We start from the raw sequence: 26,755 nt of genomic DNA on the forward strand, positions 1-26,755 counted from the left end.
ACATTTGGATTCCATACATATTAAAGTAAAAAGGAACCTACCAGTTTGGGACAACCCTAAGGTCTCAATATCTTTCCAGATACTTTGAGGAATCAATGAGATGTCTTCAGCTGGAGAGTATAGACAAGCACCAGCAATAAGTGCTAATGACAGTTGTAGTAATGGACCCTCACAAACTGGACGTGCAAGTTTCCCAAAACCATGAAGAACACTATCAGCTGCCATAAGGAAAGATTGTAATTGGTGCCTGTCTGCAAAAGGGATAAAATCTACAAGAAATGCCATAGCACGAGTCTTCAACGGTAATGATGCATCAGACGATGCCAACACAACCACCTGATCCCATGTACTCGTAACCAAAAGCGACAAAAGTTGCTCAGGGATGGAAGAACCTAATGTAGGCGAAACTAACTTATTGCAAAATTTAGTATATTGTACCACTGATCTTTCATCTGTATCTTGGCCAACCAACTCACCCAAGTGTTGGAGTGCAACAAAGCGTTGCTCAGGTTCTGGATGACCGAGCAACGTACAGAAAAGATCAACTAGAGGAACTTCATATGCTTTAAGGCTTTGAATGCCTCTTGCAAATAATACTGACAGCCATTTATCAGACTGCAGGCGCCAAGAAATTTTAGGTGCATTGCAGGAGAAGTTTTTGATTGTAGAACAAACAGTATCAATGACATTATCAAGCTGAAAACAATAGGGCACTCCAAGTATACAATCAAGCATCACAGATGCAACTTCCCAGCAATGGTTTTCTTGTAACATTACGATGACTTCAGCAAGTCCTTCCACACCAGTTTTCCAATGCACCTGGAATTGATCAACTGATTGAAATTGTAAAGGCTTTACATTGCCATCCTCTTCGACATTTTGAATTATTGGTGCAATTGAAGATAAGCATCTTGAGTACATAAAACACTCTGCTGATACAATAGTAAGCTTCTTGGCCAGTTGGTGATGAAAATTCCAACAGAGTTCAATAGATGTATAAAGTTTGGCAACAAGACCCTCCAACCTCTTAGTAAAGTCTTCTATTTCATCTGCTGATAAATGATAATTCTTCTGATTCAAGTTAACAGCATCAAAAATTTTACTTTCCTGCCTTTCAGAAGCTTTAGTTGGTGAAGAGCTCAGGAAGGCATCATCAAGGAACCATGAATATGATTCTGAGCCATTGTTATTGGGTGTTCCACTACTCACATCAGAAAACTGTGGCAACTGAAGTGGAATAAAACTGAAGTATCTTAAAGTCTGAACTAACAAACCTTTGCAACTTTCCATAATATTCTGAAATGCACAGAGATAGTCATAAAATGAAGTAGTTGGCTCAATCCTAGGAAAATCAGTCCACAGAGCTAAACACTGTAGCATTTCTCTTCTACATTGAAAGGATAAATCAGGAAAGATGGAAGCCAGAATAAAAATTGTCAAAGCTCTGCTGTATCCTTTTTCTGCAACTGTATCTTGATTCTCCTTTCTCTGTCCAATATTTACGAAAAGCTCATTGAAGCATAATGACTCAAAATTAAGACAAGAATCCTCAGCCAATAATTGTTCTTCATCAGAAACCTTATGTAATGAATATGAGATTATTGGCTTTAACAAATGTAATATAGAATTGAGAAATGACACATCACAATATGAGGCCCTACAGAGAGACACAAGCACTTGCACCACCCTTGGTATCTCAGGAACCATTGCTTCCATGTGCTCAATAACAATGGCTTCAAGCACATAAAGAATGACCGCTTTGGCATTCCTTGCAACAAAACCCTTCAAATAATCAGCACTGTTTTGAGCAATGATTTGTTCTTTCTGAAGAAACGGCCATAAGCACAAATCAGAAAACCAGCACAAAATGTCAGGCATGACACTAGAAGGAAGCGATCTCAATTGCAACCCAACAGCCTCCAAAATGGTTTCCTCAAACAATTCAAATTGCCTTTTCGTATTCGGGAAGAACCTACTAAGCTCAGGGTAGATGACATGAAAAGATTTATCTCCATATTGCTGGTCAGAAGGTTCAAATCCTTTATTGACAAGAGTTTGCATGAGTCCAGATTTTTTTATCCTCATATCTTCATGCTTTTTATCAACAACCTTATCTACTAGTGCAAGTTCATCAGCAAATATAGATAGCAAATATGTCAACTGTGAAAGATCAGAAACAAGGAAAAGTCGCTCCTTTATAAACTGTTTTGCAAAACAAGATACAGCCATCCAACCAAGAAACCGAACAAGAGGGGAAGCAGATTTAGAAAATGTGGATATTTTCTGCATCCAGACTGTAGGAGGTATCAAATTTCCATGCCGGAGGCCTTTGTTGATATGGACAGCAAAGTCTGACACATCATCAGTACCACTTGAAGCAATTACTAATCTCTGCAACAATATCCAACGTCTTTGTACCCAATTTACATTTTCTGAATTCAACTGATGATTCCCTTCCTTTAACTGACCAATGAAAGATGATACCATTCCATTAAGGTGATCAGCAGATCCTAATATGATATCAATCACAAGCTCAGGAGCACAATATATCTTAGTGGCTGAATGTAAGAAAAAAACAAGACAATGAAGGAGAATTTCATGCATATAGTTCTGCTCTCTCTGTAACCATTGGATCAAAAAATTGCACACCAGAGCCTCATTTTGACGAACCAAAGTGACAGCATCTGCAGATTGTATATCATGGGAAGACAACTTTATGACTTGTTCATCAAAACCTTCAGAATAGCTTGAACAGTCTTCACAATCTGACAATCTTTTCTGATATTTCCTGTCTAATTCAGCAGCCTCAAGCAGTAATTGAAGCACTGTTTTGTCCCTTTTCTTTTCAAGATCAGATATTGTTTCCAAATTACAATTATCCTTCCCAGAAATCCTTCTCATCTTTTCAATATCATAACTTCTTGGAACTTTGGGCCCACTAACTTTCATCTGGCTCAGAATATTTGGACTGGCTTGAAAAGATGTCACAAAAGAAGGATTGACATAGCACTCTGCTGCCAAGAGCAAAGCATCTATAGCAGCATCATGACCTTCAATAGAGAGATCATTCTGTGAGTGTAAATCTGAAGCCAAGCGCCTAAATTCAGATGCCTTAAGTTCACAGTCTCTATGGTATATAAGTTGAGAATAATCTGCTTGCAAGTTAAAGTATTTGGTAGAAAAACCAGCATCTAGAACCAAACCATTTTGAACAAGGCTAGTAAAACTATTATCAAAGACAAGCTTCTGTTCCACGCTAGAATCTGATAAATTTTCATTAGGACTGCTTGGAAAAATTGTAAGTCCTAAACTTTGTAGTTCCGGAGAAATGAAAAAAAGGCTGGCATCTTCATTAAAATCCATTTTCACAGCTACATCATGCATATCTGTCTTTACATCAGAGACGTCCTGGCTGTTTAATTTTGAAGAGGGTTCATGTTCAAAAGTCTGAGACACAGATGACTTGCAAAGATCAATCTCAGGAGGTAACTGCATGTGAGGTTCCAATATAGAGAGAAGTACACTGCATGAGAATTGCATGAATTCATTATTAACACAATATGACAAAACTTTATACTGCATTTTGTACTTGAATGTTCAACAAAACCATGTGTGTATATATATATATATATATTCACACACACACACACACGTGTGTGTGTGTGTGTGTATGAAACTATAAAAATCATAACCATAGAAAAAATAATTAGCTGTAAGTAAACAACTTGAACAAGAAAGACAAGGGTACACAACGAATAACAAGGTTTGGAGATCGATTTATAGCATTTTCATACAAGCAAAATAGGAATTCTCTATAGTTTCACAAACATTTTTCTTTTTTCTTGTTAATTAGACATCCCCTGAACTTGCTTTCGAAAAATAGAATTCAAAACTGGAGCTTCTGACAAACCTACAGTCCTGAAAAGAATGAATCAAGTGGCTTTTCACCAGGTAGGTTGTCTTGATTAATCCAACACCATACCTTTTGGGAGTAGACCACAGGCTTGACTATTTGACTAACTACTCAAGCTTTACAGATTCAGAAACATTGATACATAATTGCAAAGATAAAATGAAATTATAGCTTAATAATAATTTTTATAATTCCAGAAAACCAGAGAAGAGAAATCCTCAGAATATTCCCAGACGAAAAATTCAACCAAAAAAAAAAAAAAAAAATTTTAAAGGTGGTGATATGAAAAGGCCATAATATGATACCTAGGAGCAACTGTTCCAAGCCTCCACTCAGATTCCAAAGAAGGAAGAACAGCCGACTTCTGTACTGCTGTACGGATAACATTAAGGGCAATCATACAAGTTTGTTTCTGCTTCTCCGTAAAAGTGAAAGAGTCATCACTGATTGCTATTGTACTATTCAATGCAAAAACAGCAGGATCAAGAAAAGGCTCTAGCATCTCAAAAAGAAAGAGAATTTTATGCTTCACTTCCTGAAAAGGTGCAGAATTATGAAGTTAATAACAACACTTCTAGAAGTTAAGACATAAGCTAATTTTAAGTACTTCTAATCAAACTCATATAAGTCATCAGGAGTATTCAATATAATTTTTTAATGAAAGCTTTAAAATGGCCTTCTAGAAACATCACAAAAATAGGGCTACTGTTACTTTCTGAGCACATGCGGAAGAGATGCACCATAATCCAAGGCACTAAAGACTGAATTTATGAAACAAAAAAAGCGAAGGATGGTGCACGACCTTATACTTCCCCAGTATATCGTCCATTTGCCCTGATAAAGCCACCACAATGTATTTGAGGGCAGCACGTGCACGAGTCCCAGAATGACAGGCACCCTAAGACATTCAAAAAACACAATAAGACTTTCAATACATGCCATATTCAAGGAAATGAAACGGAAAAGCTGCTGTTAGAAACAAGTCGTTCGACAAATGGACTAAGAAAAAACATTTAGCTAATTACCACAACTTCAAGATTTATAATCACTTGAGGATTTGTCAATATAACTCAATGTTATTAACGTTCTTAAGAATATAGGAAAGAAACTATTCTATATATATATATATATATATATATATATATAGAGAGAGAGAGAGAGAGAGAGAGAGAGAATCCTCACAAACTCCTATCAACTCTTGTAGAAGAGATCTTAAGTCCAGACTTTAAAAAAGAGTGTATTATCTCCACCTGAGAATTTTTCATAGCATAAAAGTTCTTGCTTCATCTCTCAGGATTAAATATAAACTTCTTGAAAAATTTTAATATGAAAGAAAAAATTTGAGCTTCATAGTTACATACCAACAAGTACATGTTACATTCTTCTTTTTCTATCCTTATATTTCAGCTTTAACAACTTGAGACAAACTATAAGATTGGCATCGATAGAGAACACAATACACAACAATATTTAAACACACCTGAATTGTGCCCAAAAGATCTTCCACAAGCTCCACAACTAGATCAATCTGTATCATAATCAGCAGCACAACCAAGAGATCAGAAAAATAAAGCTATCAAAAAGACTGATAACTGGGAAAAAAAAAAAGATACAACAGTAGTCCACCTGGACCACCTTCAAACCACACTGTATAAAGTTCAGAATGGAAGGACTTAGTCCATACCAACCTTTGCAACCACCTGAGCCATCCAAGGTGCTAATACACTCAAACACAGATCAACTAGAACACATGCCGCCTTAGCCTGTAGAAGAGGGTACAATCTAAGCAGTCCGTACACATGTGAAGAAAATTGATTCATAAAAAGATAATCATAACCAGTCATTTTCGTGCTAATATAATTACTTCAAAGAGAATCTGCATGTGTCAGTGTGTGTGAGAGCGAGAGAGAGATCATTGAAGACGTGAATACTCTTCAATGTGCAGAAAATAAATTCAGGATTACATATTCTCCAACGAGTCACTCATTTGTCTATACCACTTTGTTTAAAAAAAAAGTCATCATTATCCTCTGTGTGCGTGTGAGAGGGTGGGGGAGAGACAGAGAGATCAATGAAGATGCACACACTATCATATATCAAAACGGTACTTCACATTGTAGATAAAAAGCAAAAAGTAAAATGCTACAGAGACAACTAAAATGAAGTGAGAGTACAAACATGTGATGGTGAAAACGATGACAAATAGCCAGCACTTGCATGAAGAAGTGGTTGGTACAGTGATGAAGATGATGTAACAACAATCTGCAATTAAAAACCACCTGGTAAGCAGAATAAGATTGAAAAAAACATTCATAAAAGTTATATAATCAAAGAGTTAAAAAGGGAAAAAAAAAAAAAAAAAAAGTAATAATTAAATGCAACCTGAGATAGAGCTTGTTGCACAAAAGGTTGTTTCCATTGAGAAAAACTGTCATCAACCTGATCAGAACAGCTGCTCATAGAAGGGCGAAGTGCTATAAAGTATCAAAAAGAAATATGTCAAATGCATTTATTGAAGTAAGCCCGAGAAATTTGCCACATTTTTGCCATAACATTCAGGGGCAAAAAAAGTTAAAAGCATATTGTTAACAACTATGAAAATTAAAAAAATTTATGCCCAAAACATCTGATATTTTCAACATAAATTGAATCTATTGGTTCTCAGTGAGGACACATGCCAACCAGATAAATAAAAATTTATTTATTTCCAAATATTCAAGAATGAGCATTTAACCTTACATTCCTTATAAACCATATGTAAATTATGACTATCCTGAAACAGTATTCTAAAATTAAAGACTCAACCTGGCAGCAATGCTTGTATAAGTGGCAATGCAGACCAAAAGTCAGATGAGCTCTCTGCCAATTTGCCGCAAAGAATTGGCTGTAAAGCATACAAAAGTGTAAATGGATGGGTCAAGAAATAAACAAAACAGACAACCAGAAACAAAATGTTCACCAAGGGTTATATATTCCTAATACTGGATTCAACCTGTGACGCACAAGCATAAAGAACATGCAAAATCCCTTCCTCCACTGCTCCTATATCCAATATGTTAAGAATGCTAAAGTCCCAAGGATCATTAGGTATTTGGAATTCTTCTCCAAACAATTCTGAATAATCAACTATAGGAACAGGATTAGAAACTTCAGATTTTGCTGTCTCATCCAAATCAGATGGAACATCACCCGAATGAATGGCCACTTCTTGCACTGCAACAGGCTCTATTAGCTTCTGAAAAACTCTAGAAGCCTGAAGGAAAGAACATAAACATAAATAGTCAAATCTTAACAGCTATAGTTGAACATAAGCCACAAAAGTCCAGAAAGGTAGAGATGCATCACCTTTCTACAAATAGTACCCAGGTCAGAATCTTTATATGCCTTTCTCAGCAGCATAAAGATTGCATCTGGACGAAATGCTATGGAACTTGACGTGGACGAGATAAAAGCTGACGGGCCACGTGATCTCCTTGGCTGTAATGAAATAGGGAAAGTATAAGAGAAACATACTTAGATTTAGTTGTTCAAATCACCTGTGGGGAGTGGGGTGGTGGGTTTAAATGCTATTCAAATAATAACAAATATACATTTGTTTAAACAGTTGAGTAAGCTACAGAACAACATAGAATAATATTGTAAACAGGCACATCACATGATTCGATCTGGCACACGATAAGGCATGTGTGATAAAAGCTACAGTTACTTCTTTAACCTTTTCCTCTTTCCTGAAACACAATTTTTTAACTAGTTGAATTCTTACTTATTCACTGCATGCATGATATAGTTGATAAACAAGCTGAAAAGAAGAGAGAAACATAATTCTAACTGAAAATATATTTAAAATAAATGACACTAAAATCTTCCAACAAAGATGAACAAAACAAGTTATAGCAAGTTATGAATGACACTAATGAAGAACAAAAATACTAACATTGATATCATTAATACACAAGTATCCCTTTTAATAGAGGCAGCANTGCATGCATGATATAGTTGATAAACAAGCTGAAAAGAAGAGAGAAACATAATTCTAACTGAAAATATATTTAAAATAAATGACACTAAAATCTTCCAACAAAGATGAACAAAACAAGTTATAGCAAGTTATGAATGACACTAATGAAGAACAAAAATACTAACATTGATATCATTAATACACAAGTATCCCTTTTAATAGAGGCAGCAAAATCCAAAATCCAAAAAAGAAAAAAAAAAAAGAAACTCTTTAACTCATATGAGTCGAAAAAACAAATAATAACAATAAAGAAAACACACAATTAAAAAAAAAAAAAAAAAAAAGCATAACCTATATGTTTCCAAGCAGAAGAATGAACCCCAGCATCATATCATGCAACTGAATATAAGGAACAAAATGAAAGGAGACAACACTGGAGGAATAAGAATGTAATTATGCACACCAAATCAAACGCAAAACATAATGGATGACAAGGAAAGATGACATGAGTACATGACACAAGTAAGAGCACCGTATCTACCTCAAAGTTCGAGGAAACAGTTAAGGCTGATGATGACTGACTATTCTTGGAAACCTCCGAATCAGAAATACTGCTGGACGATTTTGTAGTTTCTCTGGAGGATCAATAGAATATTAATCAAGATAATTAAATAAACAATTAAATAAACTATATATGCAGAAAGAATTAAGATAACAGTCTATAGACAACCTACAAGTCCAAAATAGACAAATCTACTTTATGACTGCGCAACAACCTCGTAACAGATAATGAAAATTTTGGTCTGCAATTGTGGTGACAATTCACAACTGAATTAATTACATTATTAGCCCATATAACAGGAGATATATACAGCTCTTATAAGCTTTCAGAACCACAAAAAACAAGGAAATAGAGAAGAAAAAAATTTCTGCTCCAGTGGCTTGGTAATAAAGGAAGAATCTCATAAATAAGTTCAATAAAAGACAGAAATGTACCAGAGATATTCCTAAAATCCTCGTCATGCAGCAAATTTCTTATAGTTGTTGCAAAACTGAGGAAGTATAGCATTGTACCAACTAAAAACGAACAATGCAAAATTGATGGGAAAAAAAATGCTGGAAAAGAGCCAGCATAAAAGATATTTAACAGGAAAACAGACCTTTCCTTTACAATGTGAAGTATTGGGCAAAATGGACCAGAAAGCATAGCAAGAAAACGTAGACTAGATTCAGCATTGTCTGAAAAGCTGGCAAGATCCACCTATAAGGTGATAAAACACAAAGCTCATAAACATAATAAATAGAGAAGAGGGAAAAGAAATTAAAAGGAAAATATGCAAAAGAAAAAAGGTTTCACCAACATGAGACAAATAAACGTACCTCAAGTTGAGGAAGAAACACAAGCAACCGATTTGTCATGTCTTGAAGCAACTACAAAGAAACAAACATCAGATGGATATAAAAATTCAAGAGTAGCAAAATTCCTATACATTACAGTCGACATTAGAAATAATCTCCACCTGTAGATGCATATCATGGGCATCTTGTTTATGTGACGTAATGTGTGGTAACAAGTGATTAACAACTGGTTGAAACTCCGGTTCAAGACCAGCCACTGATACCCCAATCAACTGTAAAGGAGGAAGATTAGATACTTTAATGGATGATAAATTACAGTTCAAAAAGCAGCATCTTAGAAATTCAAAGCATACATAAAAGTTAATACTCCATATAACTTCCAAAATTGAAAATCATATGGGTGTTATAGGAAATAAAGGGAAAATTCAGCTTCTGTGACTCAAACAATGTAAGTCACCAAACAAGAGACCTTGAACTCAAAATCTCTGTCATATTGTAAACTACGATAAACCATAAATTTGTTACAGGTAACGAAAATACCACACCATTCAAATTTTATAATTCCAATTTACCAGAAAGATGTTCAAACCAAAATGTTCTACTGTCAGAAGAAGTAACATTACCATTAAAATTAATTTAATTTAGGAAGAGGCAAAGAATGAGAAAACTTCCTAACCTAATGAAAGAAGACAGGGTCAAAGATAGGTATGTCTATGTGTCCATTAGTCACAGTGCCTCACATTGGTATAGGTGACACCACAAAACTTCACCTAAATGCCAACAATAATGTGGACCAGGACTCCTGCCAAAATGAAAACCTAGAATATCAAAAAATTTGGGTTTTAAATAGAAAATCAAGGTATGAATGGGAAGTAGCAATTCCACCACCCTATAGTTTCTCTTGTTATAGTAAAACAACAGTTGCCTAAACTGCAATAGAAGTTGAGCAACTATTGATTTGCTTTCCTAAATATGTGACGTCTAAAACATTGTCATCCAACAAAAGACAGACTTAAGTGCAATACTAACAATGAGGAAGTAGTTATGACTGGATTAAAATTCCTGGTGATCCAGCCGCTGCCACAAATCCAGGGAATATGAGCTGTAGAGGTGTCAGACTGTAAAATTCTTACACGATCATTTACATAATTAGTACTTGAAGTATACATTTAAGCACTCAATAAGAAACCTTTTCTTACTACAAAATGTAATCAGTATAATAACCAATCCTTTACATGACTTTTCGGTGCCACCTAAGATGCTATTGGATATAATCAATGCATTCAACATACTCCATTCCAAAGGCATCCACTTAACACATAGGACCTATAAGTTTGTCTGGAAATATATACACTTATCATCAGCAACATCCCATTTTTGAACATTGGCCATCATCATGAGAAAAATTGGCCCCAGGCTCACTTACCAAAAAGAGCATTTAAATGGTAGTCATTTCTAGCATCTAAAAACCACACAAACACAAATATATATATATATGTGTGTGTGTGTGGAGGAAATAATAAAGGTCTGACAAATAAACCAAGAGAAGAAGAAGAAGGCACATACATGAGTATTCAGTTATCTATCTAGTTTGTTATTTAACAAGTGAGGTTCATAGTATCTGCAACTTGTTCGACACAACTGTAATATAAAATTTGTTCAAAAGAACTTCAAGAACATTTATTTTGGTTCCAATATTATGAACATGCTGATCCTGTATTTAACATTTAAACAGAATTAGCCACCCACACGCTTCTGCCTAATTTAAGGAATTCATTTCTTCAACAACCAACATAAAGATACACTGCAATGCCCCTAAATCAAAAGCAGAAAGTGAATAGCATTCTTATCTATTACCTGAATGAAGAAAATGGCTATAGGATTTCCACGTAAGCATGATATTCGCACGTAGCGACATGGAGTGTAATTCATAGGATATATCATATCGCGTCGAGGTGCTTCACAGCGTGAGCGAACTTTTACAAATGTCTCAGGCTGATAAAGAAAAAGGTCAATAAATATATATTATGATTTCCAAACATAGAATCTTCCCAATAAATTGTTACAAGTAAATCCACTAATAACCAAGCCTTAAAATATATATATGCCATTTTAAAATCAATATATTCATGCAAAAGTGCCCACTACTTTAAATTTAATCAATGAAAATAAACATGAGGACTTTTAACTAATTTAGAACCTGCATCTCTCCAAATCAAAATCGGGGAACCTTCACCATAGGAAGAGACAACTAAATTTCCCAAAAGCTTTTTTGGGTTTATCGAGCATCAGAATCTGTTAACTTAAATAGGGCAACTTATTTTTTATAGGAATTTATAATCCTATATTCTCTTTGATTGGCAATTTGATTGAAGACAACTCCTCCTAACATGGAATATATCACACTCAACACAGAACAATGCACGAGCTATTTTCATATAGCAATGCAATTGCAGAAAAACATGGGATTTTATGGTATCAGCCTCAAAATTTCGTACTTGGTCAGGATAAAACCCACACTTTAAAAATAGGGGTCAAAGGCAAGCTACAGCAGTAAAGAAGATAGAAAAACAATGAAAGCAAAGACACAGTGTTGAAGCCTAATGCATCACAACTTAGTGAGGTCACATCACACATCAAAAGGATCACAAAAAAATTGCACCACAAAAGTGAAAATTTACTACTATGCATCTTCAATTGCCTCAAAAAGTAACCTAAAACTTAATTTATGTAGATCACACTATCTATGAGAAAAGAGGGGGGAGGGGGGGTTTGGTTGGGGGGCAGGCGCAATTGGTCTTATTATGGAACAAAGCTAAGTTTTGGGCTTCTCGTTGGGATTCTATATAACCTGAATTTCAAGATGTGCCTTTTTCATTATTGTTAACAATTGAGAGACTACAGTTATCTGATCAAAGCAGTATAGTTTTAGGATTTTTATGAATTTCAGGACCTTTCATTATGTCTTGTATCTTTATTTAGATTTTTTTTTTTTGGCGCTGTCTTGACCCATATCGAATTAATATACTGTGGATAGCTTGTAATTCTATGTAATATTTTCTTCAACTCATTGGTTTTCTTGAGATTCTTATACAAAATAAAATAAAGAGTATAGTGCTAAGTAACCTTGCAAAGCAAATAAAATAGGCAAATGAACAATAAAATTGCGACCGTTACTAACCTCTAAGCAATAGCAAGACAAGTAATTTACTTCTGGGCCAAAATGAAAATGACAACAAAACTTATGACCATAAAATTACAACAATATATTAAGCCAAAAGTGAACAGCTTCAGTTCTTGATTCAGTCCCTAATTTGAAGAGTATCACCATCCTGTATTATGCAATTTGATTGTTGAGATTTTTAATAGCTTTGTTTGTTTTCCTTGATGGGTGCTGCTTCACACTCCTTATACCTTTGAGTGATTCTCAATGAAATTTACATTTTCTTTTCTTCTTATTTTTTTCATATGAATCAATGGACTAGATTCTTCTTTTCTCTTGATTTTGTAAATTATCTATGGTTTTGTCACAATTTCCTGGCTTGCTTAATATGATTTCGGCAACAATAACATATCTCAGCTTAGATTGATCCGAAGGAGACATAATTCATAGTTAATATTGTTGTACAAAACAGTGAAGTTGGATAATAATTTTGCACTTCTTTTGTAACTAATCTTGCATTCTCCTACAGCCCCATGTACGCTGAATCTCTTCTTTGACCAATGAGAACAACAATCCTCATCCCACTACAGCTAGTGCTCTTCTCATGTATATAATAATTTCAATTTTGTTACATAACATATTTTGCCTTACAAGGCTCGATTCAATAACTTTTTAGTTATTGAAAATATTGTCATTAAATCACATTTTATGCCATGGAAAAAAATTTAGCCCAATTAAATGATATGATATAGTTACATTGTTTCATTAACGTTTTCTCCTTCATAGATATGTAAGTACCTAAAGTAGCATGCAAATTGTTGTTCAGAGAAAAAAAAATTTGTGGATTATTTTCCTGGATATAGATACACAATTAGCTAAGGTAGCGCGTAAATCATTTGTTAAGAGCAAAATTGCAAGCTCCACAAGATCTAATTAAAAACCAAGCTCTAATCTTCATACTTGAGGAAAGACAAGGAACTTCATGAATCAGAAAAATGTCCTTAGTACAAGCACCTAACCTTGTAACGTAAGCCAACAGCAATTTCCCATTCAAGTACAGACTTGTTATAAATTCGAATATGTGATAGTAAACATGGTTCCTGCAAAGTAGAAAATAGAAGTGATTAATTCTAGCATATATGATCATCTCAATTCCAAATTAATTCTTGCAGATATGATCATCTCCATTCCTGTAAAGCTAGTTTCCTCATGTTTAGTATTAGTACGAAACAAAAGACCAAACCAGATAAGCAGCACATAATCACAATGCCAAACTACCAAAAATTTAAGTTAAAATTATGAAAATGTGAAGGTATAACGTATAAACTACCAGCTATAAATAAGGGGATTTACCAAATTATCTGAGAAGGAATTAAAGCAGAAGGAAAGGTCAGAGCCAATGGAAAGGCAGTTTAGTGTAGCGAATCCCACATCAGAAGCATATTGGGGAGGTTTTGGGCTTACAAAGAGCGGGAGTTCCTCCACCTAATAGGTTAGCTTTTTGGGTATGAAACTCCCAGCCTGTAACAAGTGGTATCAGAGCGGACTCAGTCCGTCTTTCAATGTCCCGTCAAGCACCCATGCAAGGGCGTCCACATGTGATTGTGAGTCCACACGAAAGTGAAGTGGACGGGTAGGCAAGGAGCACCACCTATAACAAGGGCGTCACAAGATTCGGTGGGGAAGAATGTAACCAATCCCACATCAGAAACATATCAGGGAGGGTTTGGGCTTATAAAGGGGGGAAGTCCCTCCACCTAATAGGTTAGCCTTTTGGGTGTGAAACTCCCAGCCCGTAACATTAGGATGCAAGATGTCATGACACCTTTTGCTTGATTGAGTGGGAAAAAGAAAATAAATAAAGTCAAAAAGGCTAAGCATGATTTTTTTTTCTCCCCTTAACATCCCACCCTCTGGTAAAAAGAATGATTAATAGTGAATTTAGAAAGAAATCCAAGCTTTAAAAAAGTTGTCTCCAATCCTCTTCTCCTTCCATATCATTCTCAATTTTTTCCCACTTTCTTCCTATTAAATGTAGTATACAATTGGAGTAGTATACTGAGCTAGGTGACCACATCCTAAAATAAGCCTGGTACAACAGCTCAGTTATTTAATAAGCCTAATACAATTATGTGAATTGTGAATAAGTTAATATATGTTCTTAAATTTTAATAATAAAACAACTACCATGAAAAAAAACTACTGACTGGACGAAATGAAACCAATTAACAACCATGAAAAATGTTTATCTCATGTCCTACTTCAACCAAATTGAACAGTTTAACTTCTCCCTAGGATACATTTAACCACGACCAATACACTTCCATTTTCTGAAAAGCTCCTGATGCACCAACTCAACCCCATATAGGAGGGTTATTTTCTTCAATTAAAATCCATAAATAATTCTCATAAATTAACAAGTTCACACAAAAAGTCTCCACGGCAGTCACACCTTCTTTAGCAAAACAAAAATAGAGCTCCAACAAATTTGAAAACTAAATTAAGTATAAATATGGCGCAATGAATATAACAAAACACAAACTTTTGACTGAATTTATTGCGTAGAAAGACAAAGGGAAAAGAAATTGAAAGGAATTCTACGAATAGAAATAGAAATTGAAGTTATAATTAATATAAGAGAAAGAGAGAGAAAGGTTGAGTTACGTCAAGTTCGAGTAAAATCCACTCTTTGGTGTTGGTGGCGGTCGACCAGTGGGAGCGGAGGTCGGTGTCGAGGACGTGAGAAGCCTTCTGCGACAGCGATTCTCTTGACATTCCCTTGACTTTGTAACTCAATGCTTTAACTCGAGGCTCCAGTTCTATCTCCATCTTCAATTCTGGTTTTAGGGTTTAATTCAATTTCAAACTTTGTAATCGCAGCTCTCCCACTCCCTCAGATCATAATTCATAAGTCTAAATCTAAACGTCTCTAATCACCAAAAACTAACTTCACACTATTTCAAATTATTTGGGCCTCGTCGATTGGGTTTCCTTTTTAGTTTTTTTATTTTTATTTTTTAAGATAAATATAAATCTTTTACTCCAAGAATTATCACCAAAAACCAAATAATTTCATTTATATCTTAACACAAAATTACAAACGTGACTATAAAATTAATAGGTGATAAATTTCGTATTTTCATATTTATATGTTTTATTTTTAAACAACTATGTCAAACATATTTTTATTTTTTGCGTTTTCAAATACTATATTTAGACAAACATACCAAACATGTTTTTTTAATTATTTTCAAAATTACACAAGATAAAATTTATAAAAGAACACACCCTTAAGGCTTTTACGATGTCGTATTCATTTTCGTTGCTTAATTTTAACTTCTAATATTCTACTTTCTAATCATTTTAACTTTTTCTCTCAAAATTACTATGCTCTTTGTTACGTGACTGTTAAATTTTGTTACAACTTTAAAAATAAATTAGGATATCATTGAATAGAGATTGGACAAGGATAGAGATTGGGTAAGGATAGGGTTTTATCTTAATCTATTATTTTTGTTTTATTCCTCAATAATGTATTTGTTATTAAAGCAATCAGTTAATACCAATTACAGGTACTGTTGTTACAAGGTTTTGGTTTCCCTTTAATAATCCAAGAGGTCTTGGGTTCCCATTAATCACACTATTAGAAAAACCATATTTCTTGACGGGTAATAACTGTCAAGAAGGGGGTTTCTTGACAATTCTTCACCCATCATTGAAGTCAGTGTCAAAAAATGGTGGTTACCGTTTTTTAACTGTCAAGAATTTCTTGACAGTTATAACCCGTCAAGGATTTGACCGAATTTTAACAAATCCTTGATAGTCTTTGAATTGTCGAGATTTTAACGAAAAAAATAAATTTAATAATAATAAAATTATTAATAATAATGTTTCATCCTTGATGGTGTTAAAAGTGTTAAGGATTTTTTTTGTAAATATATATTTTTATTTTGTAATTCATTACCAATTAAATAATAGAATAATGCAATGAAATTTTTGGTAATATTCCTCAACCAACAACAATTATCACAATTCTAACAATAAATTTAAACATTCAACAAATTTGTCATGGAAACAGATGAATGGGATTTTCATAATACTATCAAAGTATATACATAATCATTCTAACACTCATATATATATATATACTATATCTATAATATAATATATATATATATATAGGCACAAAAAGATCAACTCCAATCATCAAACATTGCTATAAAGACCGCTAAATTTTACCCAAAATTTATAAACAAATCCCACCAGCCTAGGGCAGCAACATCACCTGCAAGTGATTAATGAAAAAGAGAATCCACCGTAAGGATAAGCTTCACATAAGTCAACCAGTAGTCCAGTACCAAATGATATCGCGAAAAAATATGTTAGCCAAATAAATACATACACTTAAAAAGAGTTACTAAGATAAAATTTAAAGAACAAGATGTTAATGGGAATTTGAGAGCAATAAAGCTGTGTAAAATTATGGTCACATATAATATTATAAAATAAATACAGTGTCTCATGTTTTATGACATACAGTCAAGGGACATGACTTGGTGAGACAAGTTTTTGACTTAAATTGAGATAGAAATCCTTAACCACTCATCTATCTTCATCCAATAACTTAGAAACATCAAATGCAACTTTTGACTTCAAATCTTAAGTCTTGGATTAAAATAAATGAATAATTCGGAGTTTATGTCTTGTTTTAACTGAAAAAGTTTAGGTCACTCACAGCCTACGTAATTAAGCACTTGAAATGCATAATATATATCCCAAATTTTAAAATCGCACAAACTAAAAAGCCTACGATGAAATTTAAAAGTGCTCAAAATGCAGAAATCACTACTACAAAAGCCTCTGATTTATAATATATATGCTTTTGCATTCGAATTCATTAGGAGCTCTTGAATAAGAGCATCCACAGAAACAAGAGACCAATGTGACAAGCATGTAGTTTCTCATGTTTTCCAATGGCCATGTGGTCTAGTGGCATAGGCCTCCACACACTTGTGGATTGTCTAAAGTCATGGATTTCGAATCCAGGCAAAATGGAGGAGTTTAGAACTGCAGGTTCATATTATCATTTGATTGCTCCTATCATTTATTGATCCGCATGAATGTCTCCATACTTCCATCAGCAATGCTAACCAAGTGTTTACTGGAACACACAAAATCAGATGAAAAATAAAAACTCAATACCTTTCCATCATATTCCTTTCATGACAGGAACTCCGGAGCAATATATGCTAGAGTTCCAACAGTTGATTTAGGCTGTGAGTGCAATAATCCTGATTGCAAGATGTAAAGCAAAAACAATAATGAAATTTAAAACTAAGGACTATAATGTAAGATATAATTTATAACTTACAACCCCTTAGTACTGAGTTTTTTTCTTTCGGGGAAAAAAAAAGGTAAGAGTTGTAAGAAAGCAGCAGAGTTATGTGCCATTTATCAGGTCAACAAAGCTGCTATTCAACTAAAAACAAAAACGCTTGAGTAACCAAAGTCACATATTTTAACACTTGGTGTTGGACTTCCATCCAATAGTGTGTTTTCCAACTTCAGATCCCTGAGACAAATTTCCTGCAGTAAAAGAAATAAGTATATAAGGTAGAGATCATAACATAAGATGTAAAATTAAATTTTGGATATCATCATACCATGGCATGACAGTAGCTGACGCCATATATTAGCCGCTGGAAGAAAAACCTTGCCTGTTGTGAAAAGGGTTTTGCTTACAAACAAATCATTAAGAAAATCAATTTGCATCACAACAATACAATTAAACCAGAGATAAGTGAACCTAAGATGTAATTTAAAGAAGCAAGCTCCATAATACAATCTCATCTTCACTAAACCGACCAGCACTGCATATTCTGGCAAAGAGTTCGCTACCAGCAGCATATTCCATGACAATAGCTAAATGAGTAGGAGTCAACAAGACCTGCAGGTAAAACACTAACAGTGATTTCTACCTTTGTTTATGGAATTCTAAAACCCTCATCTAAACTCCACCTATGAGTATAAATATTCAATCACCATCTAAGCATAATTTCTATATATGTATTAGTTGAGAGGAAGATAATCTATACTTATATATTAAAGAATATATATGTAAAATACAAGACACCAAATCATAACTATGAGATAAGTGTAAGTTATTGAACCAAAGACCAGTTTGCACCTATAGCTAATGAAGAAGATATTAACACCATATCAATAACATCTCAGGTTATATTACACTGATCCATAATGAGAGCCAATGGATCATGAATCATAACTATGATTTCCTGTAAAATGCTAGTGTGTACAACCTTTCTTGCTTATTTTGTAGTCAGAAAATTCTTAGTAAAATTGTCAAACCAAAATGTTTATTCTAGATAGCGACCGTCCTCGACTTTGACACTTGAACATAACATAATTCCCCCTCAAGTGCAATTTTTTCTCAAGAAGTGATTAATGGAACCTATACTTTTCTTGTCTCATCTCATTTGTTTCTGTTAGCTTTATGGATTCTTTCTATTATATTAATTTTTAAAGTCCTTTACTTCCTAACCGGAACTTCACTAGCATTCTTTCTAACAAAACCAAAATCTACAAAATTTTAACCCTCAATCAAAACACAAAGAACAATAGTCCATATTGTATCCCAATAAGCAAGTTATGCGCTAACATTAACTATGCCCTCAGCTGCCCCATAAACATGGTTACTTTTCATATATTTCACAACACCAGAACCAGATATGAAGTCCTAAATTAAGTTCCATAACTGAAAGTACAACAGTTCGTTACTATGGCATTAATATATGATGATGAAGAGAAGACCACATCAAGTTCTCTCATTGAAGGCAGCCATTTATGGAAGATATGATAACCCACCACATTGCACAATACGAACCAGAACTTGCCGAATCACAGGATATCGATCAAATATCCATTTATCACTACAAAACTTGAACAAACCCCAAATCGCCAAACTTGAGATCAACCCAAGAAGAGCCAGTGGCATCTGGTACTTGGAATCACAAAGACAAAGAAAGTCTAACTAAACGAATAAACAGAAACAAAAATCACATAAATTAACATAAAAAAGAAAGAAAGGTACCATATTAACATTAAATTTCAATCTTCGCATTCTAATTTCTACGACCCAAGACAGAAATGATAAAATTACCAAAAAACGAAAACTTTACTCATGAAGACACACAATTTCGAAACTATAACCACTTTCCTCAACACCCACAAGGAACTAAACAAGAACCTACATGTATACAAACACAAACAGAGAGAAAGAGAATAAAGATTCTTACAAGGAGCAGGCAAAGAAGAGAATAAACAAAGTAGCATAATTACTGGCATATCGTTTGACGTTCTCTTGAACCCTTAATTTGAGAGTGTCCGACAACGAGGGGAAGGAGTAAGAGCCGGCGAAGCCAAGAAACTCATGCGTCCAAGAGGGGGTGCGAGCGGAGAAATCGTCAGTGGTCAGCTTAGCAAAGGGGTTGACTTTGAGGAGAGAAAAAAGGGTCCATAAATAATGAAAGAGGTTGTGGGTAATGGTGGCACTGGTGGTGGTTGCGATGGTGGAGAAAGTGGTGGATAAGGAAATGGAGTTAGTGTCGAGAAGTTCGTTACGGTAAAATTCGTCTGGTGAAACAAGGTCTGGTTTGTTCAGAGATTCTGCACGAGCTTGGTAATTTAAATTTAATTTGTCAATTGAGTGATAAGAGTTGAAGGACTGTCGCAGAAGTATTAAAGCCTGAAAACAAAATAAAATGTAAATCAATCAATGAATGAAGCAGTGAGAACAAATCTAAAAATGAAAATGTGCAACTTACTGGTACCGTAGGAGGAAATTTAGCTGACCGGCTATCCCAAGTTTGGATTTTAAAAAATGGCCTTGAAACTGTTTAATATATTTTTTTTTTTATTTAGAAAAGCTGATATGGCACAGTTAGGATCCATTAAACATATAAAATAGGTTAAAATGAAAAGATTCAAACATATAAGGACAAAAATAATTAATGAAAGTTTTTAAAATTTGAAATTTACAAAAGAGCCACAAATATTCAAATCGCTTAATCGAAACCAATTAAGGCAAAAATCACTATCTTCAATCCCTAAACGCATCTTAGCGATAACAGTCCACATTCCGGTGAATTTTCATACCCAAATTCAATCCTAAAGCTTCTTCCTTTCTTAAAACTATGGCTAACATTAACAATGAGGAGGAAAACCCAACGCCTATTCGAATCGTAGAGTCCGGCCGCGCAAGCAGTTCAATGGCTGCTCCGATGGATCCTCCGATCAGTGAAGGTGTTCTAGCAGCGGAGACGACGGCGGCACAACAAGAGAGAGAACAGGAGCAAAACGGTTCTGAAGAAGAAGAGGAGGCCGGGCAGAATTCAGGCCAGGAAGAGGAGTCCAGCGAGAGTTCATCAAAGGAGGAGGAGGAGGAGGAGGAGGCCGCCGAAGAAAAGGTATTTGTACTTGCCGAGACCTAAGATCGCTTAAGCGATCCTTTGTATCGCTTAAGCGATTGATGGCTTTTACTTTTGGTCGCTTAAGCTATTTTGGATTGCTTAAGAGTAAAAGCGATGAATCGCTTAAGCAATATAAAAGATCGCTTAAGCGATCTTAGATCTGGCAGATGTTGATTCTGCCTCGTAGAAGATCTCTAACGATCTGTAATCGCTTAAGCGACCGCAAGAGTGAAAGTGATGAATCGCTTTTACTTCTGGTCGCTTAAGCGATCTTTTCCGAGGCAGAACCAAACTTCCAGATCTATAATCTCTTAGCGATCCTTTGTATCGCTTAAACGATTTCAGATCGCTTAAGATCTTGTATGAGGCAGAATCATCTGCCCATCGCTTAAGCGATTCTTCCAGAGCGTATTTTGTTATATTTGATTTGGTTTAATTTTTTTTGCTGATATTTGTTTATATCGATTGTGCAGATTTTCCGAGCGTAAATATAGAGAGTACGATTGGAGGTTGAAGCGATACGGTACATACTTCCCTGTGAGGTGACAGTGAGGTCAAGTTGGATGTTTTAACGAGAATAACGGGATTTTAGGGACAGTGAGGAATGGTGAAGGAGATTCAAAGAGACTTTTTTCAGTCATTTTTGGGATATGGACACAAAATGGAAAAGACATTCAGAGGGTCGGAGTGCATTATATGTTGCTGCACTCAATAAAAGCAACAAAAAGCACGAAATGTGGTTCATGGTGGATGGAAAGCCAATACTTTCGGGAGGATGGATTGCGTTGGTGACTGGCTTAAGATGTGGGGAATTGCCATGTGAGTTGAGAGAAAAAAAGAATAACGGACAGTACGGGAGCCAAAAGGTTGGCTAAAAAGTTTTAGCGGGAACAAGTCATTAAGGCATAGGAATTAGAGGACAGGTTAAAAGATGGTGAGTTTGACGATTTAGAGACGTTCAACTGTGCTTGGTATTGTTCTTATATTCGTCCTAATGGCTAGTGACCCAACAAAAGCCATGATATTGATTGGGTGAAGTTTGTAAGCAACTTGAATTTCTTTAATGCTTATCCTGGGGACGGTATCATTTAAGCGAACCATGGAGTCCCTGCAAGCAAAGACCTTGCGTTAAAGCACTCCCAATGGGTCGAGAAGAAAAGACCGCGACGTACAATTTGTTTGGCTTCCCATGGGCATGCAGGTAATATTATAAGCTTTTGTTATATTTTTTTAATATGTTTTTGAATTATGATATGGATTGTTTTTTTACAATGTAGGCTTGGATGTTTGAGGCCATCCCTGTCCTGGCTAAAGCAGGGGAGGATTAGGGCTTTCGGTTGTGCAACAGACATTTCCTAGATGTTGCTGTTGCACGACCAGAAGTGTACCCATTCAGATTATGAGCAAATAAGATTGAAATTCAATCAGCTCGGGTAAGATTAAAGGATTAAGCTTGAACATGCACTTGCTTTAAAATGTCGATTAAATCTGATTGATTTTGTTTCTTATTGCAGGGTGTTATCCGTCCCTTCCTCACCGCTACTGGGTGAAGCGCAACAGCACTATGTCACATCTTTCCGAGCACTGGAGGATCAAAGGGATGAAAGATAGACCGCCTGACCGGGACCTATAAGGGGTCACACATGTGAGGGCAGTTGTAGGGCCACTGCTTAAGAATGCGGTTGACGCCAAGGAGATGAAGGCGCAATCGGTGGGAGGGAGGAGAGGGGAGGGAGGAAAAGGTTCGTATGCCTCACAAACTAGTACAACAAGTATCGCTTTGCCGAGGCATCGGTCGGGAGAGTAGTTGGTTGACCTCATAAAGAGTTTGTTTGATAGATGTAAGAGCAGTTGAAAAGGGTGGAGAAAGTGGATAAGGTGGCAAAGAAAGTTTTAGGGTGCGAGAGGAAGTTGGTAGGGTGCAGGAGGAAGTTGGTGAAGTATTAAAGGCGGTTAAAGTGCAACCTGAGCTGAAAAGAGAGAGCCAAAGACAGGTTTGTGTGAAATCGCCTTACACCGTACTAACACGTGGAATTAAGAGAAACAAAGAAACAAATTGAGGAAGAACCAAAATTGAGGGGGTTAAAGAGGTTTCTGGAGGAAGTGGGGTAGTTATAATGGAGGAGGTTAGGGGAGGCGAAGAAAGCGGGATGTACAAATGGAGGAAGGGGGAGGAAGCAGGCAAGCAAAAATGAGTCCACTGTCGATTTGTATAGGCCAATAGAGGAGGAAAAGAAAAACCTTTCTATGCCTATTACAATGAATCCGGAAGTGATGCCCTTGTAAAGTGTAAGACCGGGGATTATTCTCGGGATTGGTTTGAAAAGATTTTGACAATGGGCAGCTGTCTTCAACGCTCTCGGGAGTTATTTTCGCTTAATTTTCCTTATTTTTGCTTATATTTTCCATGAGGTATTGTATACTTATCATGTTGTTTTTATTTGATGCAGCACATCGATGAGGTATTGGCACTGATGAGGCTGTGACAAACCAGCAATGGTGATCTACTGTATCCCGATTGTGCCATCACCGATGTGGCCTTTGGCCAAACACTGGTATCGACATATTGCAATTTATTGAAAAAAGGCCATTGGTACATCTATAGCAAAAGGAGCCAAGAGAAAACGATCAGGCACAGAAGACTTGGACTGCGTCCTTAATGATTTTAAGTTTGATGACAGGATGATGCAGTATGTAATGGGGGACAGGCCCAAATATGGCCACATTTGGACAAAGGTTAAAAGTATCTACTGCATCATCTTGGTCAAGGAAATGCACTGGATAGCAGTTGTCGCACTCTTAGAGGAGAGGTTGCTGAAGATCCTTGACTGCAACCCAACAATTTGTCGAGACAAGCAGTTGGAGGCACTGTCCGTGTTGTTCCTGCAGCTGTTAAGCGAGAGCGGGATGTTTGAGCACCTTGGTGATGAAGCATTGACTGGAAAGTGGCCACTCAAGCGCGTTCCCTCCCAACAAATGAGTCAAGGTAAATTTTCTATAAAACTAACTTACATAATAGAATGTTCTATAAGCTGATTCTAATGCTAATATCATCTTCCTATTGCAGTGCTAATTGTGGGGCATATGCCCTGAAATTTATTCAGTTCAACATGACCAACAGCCCGATGGACGGATTGAATGACAAAACAATGAGCATCTTTCGGGAGCGCTGGGCTATTGAGTGCTTCCATGGGGAAATGGATCTGTTTTGAGTGACCACAACCCAATGAAAAGGTTTGGAACTTGTACTCTTAATTTTGTAGTTTATGTGATGTTGATGTTAACACTTGCGTTGTGGTGCTGATGCTGCAGGTGTCATGCTTATACACAGCTTTACCGAAATAGACGAACTCATTGAACTTTTCAATTTTGCACTCCATAACTTGGGTTCGTGAAGAGAGAAAATTTTACTCCCGGACATCCCAACTTTCCATTTAACAAATTGGCCCTGAAAAACTTTTTGTTTTTTCGTGTTTTATTTAGAAAAGCTGACGTGGTTGCAGGTGTGCCGGATAATTTTGCAGGTTGCTGGCAAACAATGAGAGGGAACTCCTCAAACTGGCTTGGGCTGTCAGAGTAGGCTGCCAGCAAGGCATCTGCAATCAAGGCTGGTGGCTAGGAGGAGGCATCTGCAATCAAGGCTGTTGGCAAGCCATGGTACCAAAAAATGATCTCAGACAGTGATTATACCAAATTTAAAAACTTCTCAAAGTGACGGCATCTACAATCAAGGCTGCTGGCAAGGCATGGTACCAAAGAATGATCTCAGACAGTGATTATACCAAATTCCAAAACTTCTCATTGTGGCGGCATTTGCAATCAAGGCTGCTGGCAAGGCATGGTACCAAAGAATGATCTCAAACAGTGATTATACCGAATTCCAAAACTTGTCAAAGTGGCTTAGGATTTATTCATTTTTGGCACTATTATGAATGATTTTAAGTATAAACTTTCAATTACATTGATGTCTCTTATATTTTGATCTGTGATGGATTAGATTGATATAAATGACTTCATTTTACTGCTTATTCTTTTCGTATTTGGGAGGAAAATAAATGACAGATTATTACGTAATACAGGAGAAATGTAGGATTCTTCTTTTTTTTCATGATCGCTTAAGCGATATATGAGCGACCACAGATATCTCTTAAGTGACCAAGATTTTTTTCTCAAATGATTGCTTAAGCGATCTACAATCGCTTAAGCGACCAAGAGTAAAAGCGACGAATCGCTTAAGTAATAATAGAGGATCGCTTAAGCGATCATAGATCTGGGCAGATTTTATTTTGCCTCGTAAGAGATCCCAAATCGCTTAAGCGACCAACAGTAAAAGAAAGGAATCGCTTAAGCGATACAAGAGGATCTCTTAAGCTATCATAGATCTAGGCAGATTTTGTACTACCTAGGATGAGATCGCTTAAGCGATCATAAATCATTTAAGCGACCAAGAGTAAAAGCGAGGAATTGCTTAAGCGATACAAGAGGATTACTTAGGCGATCATAGATCTGTACATATTTTATTCTGTCTTGGAAGAGATCGCTTAAGCGATCATAAATCGCTTAAGCGACCAAAAGTAAAAGCGAGAAATCGCTTAAGAGATACAAGAGGATCGCTTTAGCGATCATAGATCTGGGCATATTTTATTCTGCTTAAGAGATCCTAAATCGCTTAAGCGACCAAGAGTCAAAGCGAGGAATCGCTTAAGAGATCATAGATCTGGACAGATTTTATTCTGCCTCGGAAGAGATTGCTTAAGAGATCCTAAATCGCTTAAGCAAGCAAGAGTAAAAGCAAGGAATCGTTTAAGCGATACCAGAGGATCGCTTAAGCGATCATCTATTGGGGCAGATTTTATTCTTCCTTGGAAGAGATGGCCGTGATCTGTGAAACTAACTAAACACGTAAAATGAAAGGATTAAAACATATTTCGGTCGAATAGACAAATTTTTTTTTTTTAAATTAGAAATTTCTCAAAACAAGCCCCACTAACTGTTCACCTCACTTAATCGAAATTCATTAGGGCAAAAATCGATTTCTTGAACCAAAGGGAGACAGGCGATTTTCGATCCACCCCCGCAAATTTCCACATCATATTCAATCGTAAACTCAATTTCTTAAACCCTAAACGGAATATAGTCGCGATTTCCGGTGATAAGTAATGATTTTCTATCGATTTCTTGAACCCTAAAATCGATTTCTTGAACCGTAAATGGAATCTGCACGATTTTCGGCGATACAGCCCATATTTCCAAACTACAAATTTTCACACCACATTCAGTCCAAAACCATGGCTGACACTCACAATGACGAGGACAACCCAACGCCACTTCGAATCCTAGATTTCGGTGGCGCAAGTAGTTCAATGGCTGCTTCGGTGGATCATCCGATCAGTGAACGTGGTCGACAGGGAGAGGAGACGTCGGCGACACAAGAACAGAGGGAAGAATCGTCAAACAGTTTTGAAGACGAGGAGTCGGGCAATCATTCAGGCCAAGAGGAGGATTCTGACGAGAATTCAGGGCAGGAGGAGTCTTCCAAGGATTCAGGCGACGAGGAGGAGGCCGGCAAGAACGAGCAGGCCGCAGAAGAAAGGGTACGTTCTTAACTATCGCTTAAGCGATCATTTGTATCACTTAAGCGATTAACCTCTTTTACTCCATCTGCCCATATCTAAAAGCAGCTAAGCGATCCTTTATATCGCTTAAGCGATTGATTAAGTTGACTCTTGGTCGCTTAAGCGATCATTTCGAGTCAGAATCATAGATATAAAATCGCTTAAGCGATCTTGCATGAGGCAGAGTCAAAATCTCTTAACCGATCTGACATCGCTTAACCGACCACAGTCGTAATTTTTTGTTGCTGATATCTTGTTTAT

The 26,755-nt window shown here is 36.1% G+C and overlaps 1 protein-coding gene and 1 long non-coding RNA gene across 10 annotated transcripts in view; both read right to left on the reverse strand.

Moving 5' to 3' along the window:
• Window positions 1-15,341, reverse strand: part of LOC116125781 — a 34,146-nt gene extending 18,805 nt beyond the window's left edge. For 4 of the 5 annotated variants that reach the window (XR_004127388.1, XM_031411497.1, XM_031411496.1 and 1 more), the window contains exons 1-17: window positions 15,058-15,341; window positions 13,413-13,493; window positions 11,088-11,225; window positions 9,392-9,502; window positions 9,252-9,302; window positions 9,032-9,132; window positions 8,413-8,506; window positions 7,259-7,390; window positions 6,906-7,166; window positions 6,719-6,797; window positions 6,296-6,387; window positions 6,092-6,175; window positions 5,602-5,676; window positions 5,394-5,441; window positions 4,716-4,811; window positions 4,219-4,448; window positions 42-3,523 (exon numbers count right to left, since the gene is read on the reverse strand). Coding sequence is in view for 4 of the 5 variants with exons in the window: in XM_031411497.1 (XP_031267357.1) it covers window positions 42-3,523; window positions 4,219-4,448; window positions 4,716-4,811; window positions 5,394-5,441; window positions 5,602-5,676; window positions 6,092-6,175; window positions 6,296-6,387; window positions 6,719-6,797; window positions 6,906-7,166; window positions 7,259-7,390; window positions 8,413-8,506; window positions 9,032-9,132; window positions 9,252-9,302; window positions 9,392-9,502; window positions 11,088-11,225; window positions 13,413-13,493; window positions 15,058-15,222 (5,320 nt within the window). In the remaining variant the exon portion in view is untranslated. Of the gene's footprint in view, window positions 1-41; window positions 3,524-4,218; window positions 4,449-4,715; window positions 4,812-5,095; window positions 5,164-5,393; window positions 5,442-5,601; window positions 5,677-6,091; window positions 6,176-6,295; window positions 6,388-6,718; window positions 6,798-6,905; window positions 7,167-7,258; window positions 7,391-8,412; window positions 8,507-9,031; window positions 9,133-9,251; window positions 9,303-9,391; window positions 9,503-11,087; window positions 11,226-13,412; window positions 13,494-15,057 lie in introns of all 5 variants that reach the window. The other variant, XM_031411498.1, reaches the window with a different exon arrangement.
• A 1,250-nt stretch (window positions 15,342-16,591) lies between these two features.
• On the reverse strand, window positions 16,592-20,194 carry LOC116125750. 5 transcript variants are annotated; one of them, XR_004127383.1, is made up of 4 exons: window positions 19,707-20,194; window positions 18,057-18,340; window positions 17,596-17,979; window positions 16,592-16,678 (listed from the first exon to the last, which is right to left on the reverse strand). It is a non-coding gene; the product is annotated as an uncharacterized LOC116125750 (long non-coding RNA). The 5 variants fall into 5 exon arrangements; XR_004127384.1 differs by having other exon boundaries at window positions 16,597-17,979; window positions 18,057-18,110; window positions 18,200-18,340; XR_004127385.1 differs by having other exon boundaries at window positions 16,597-17,979; window positions 19,750-20,194.
• Window positions 20,195-26,755: the final 6,561 nt, after the last annotated feature.

Source organism: Pistacia vera, unplaced genomic scaffold, assembly GCF_008641045.1.
Source record: "Pistacia vera cultivar Batoury unplaced genomic scaffold, PisVer_v2 Contig171, whole genome shotgun sequence".
In the NCBI taxonomy this organism is placed as follows: Eukaryota; Viridiplantae; Streptophyta; class Magnoliopsida; order Sapindales; family Anacardiaceae; genus Pistacia; species Pistacia vera.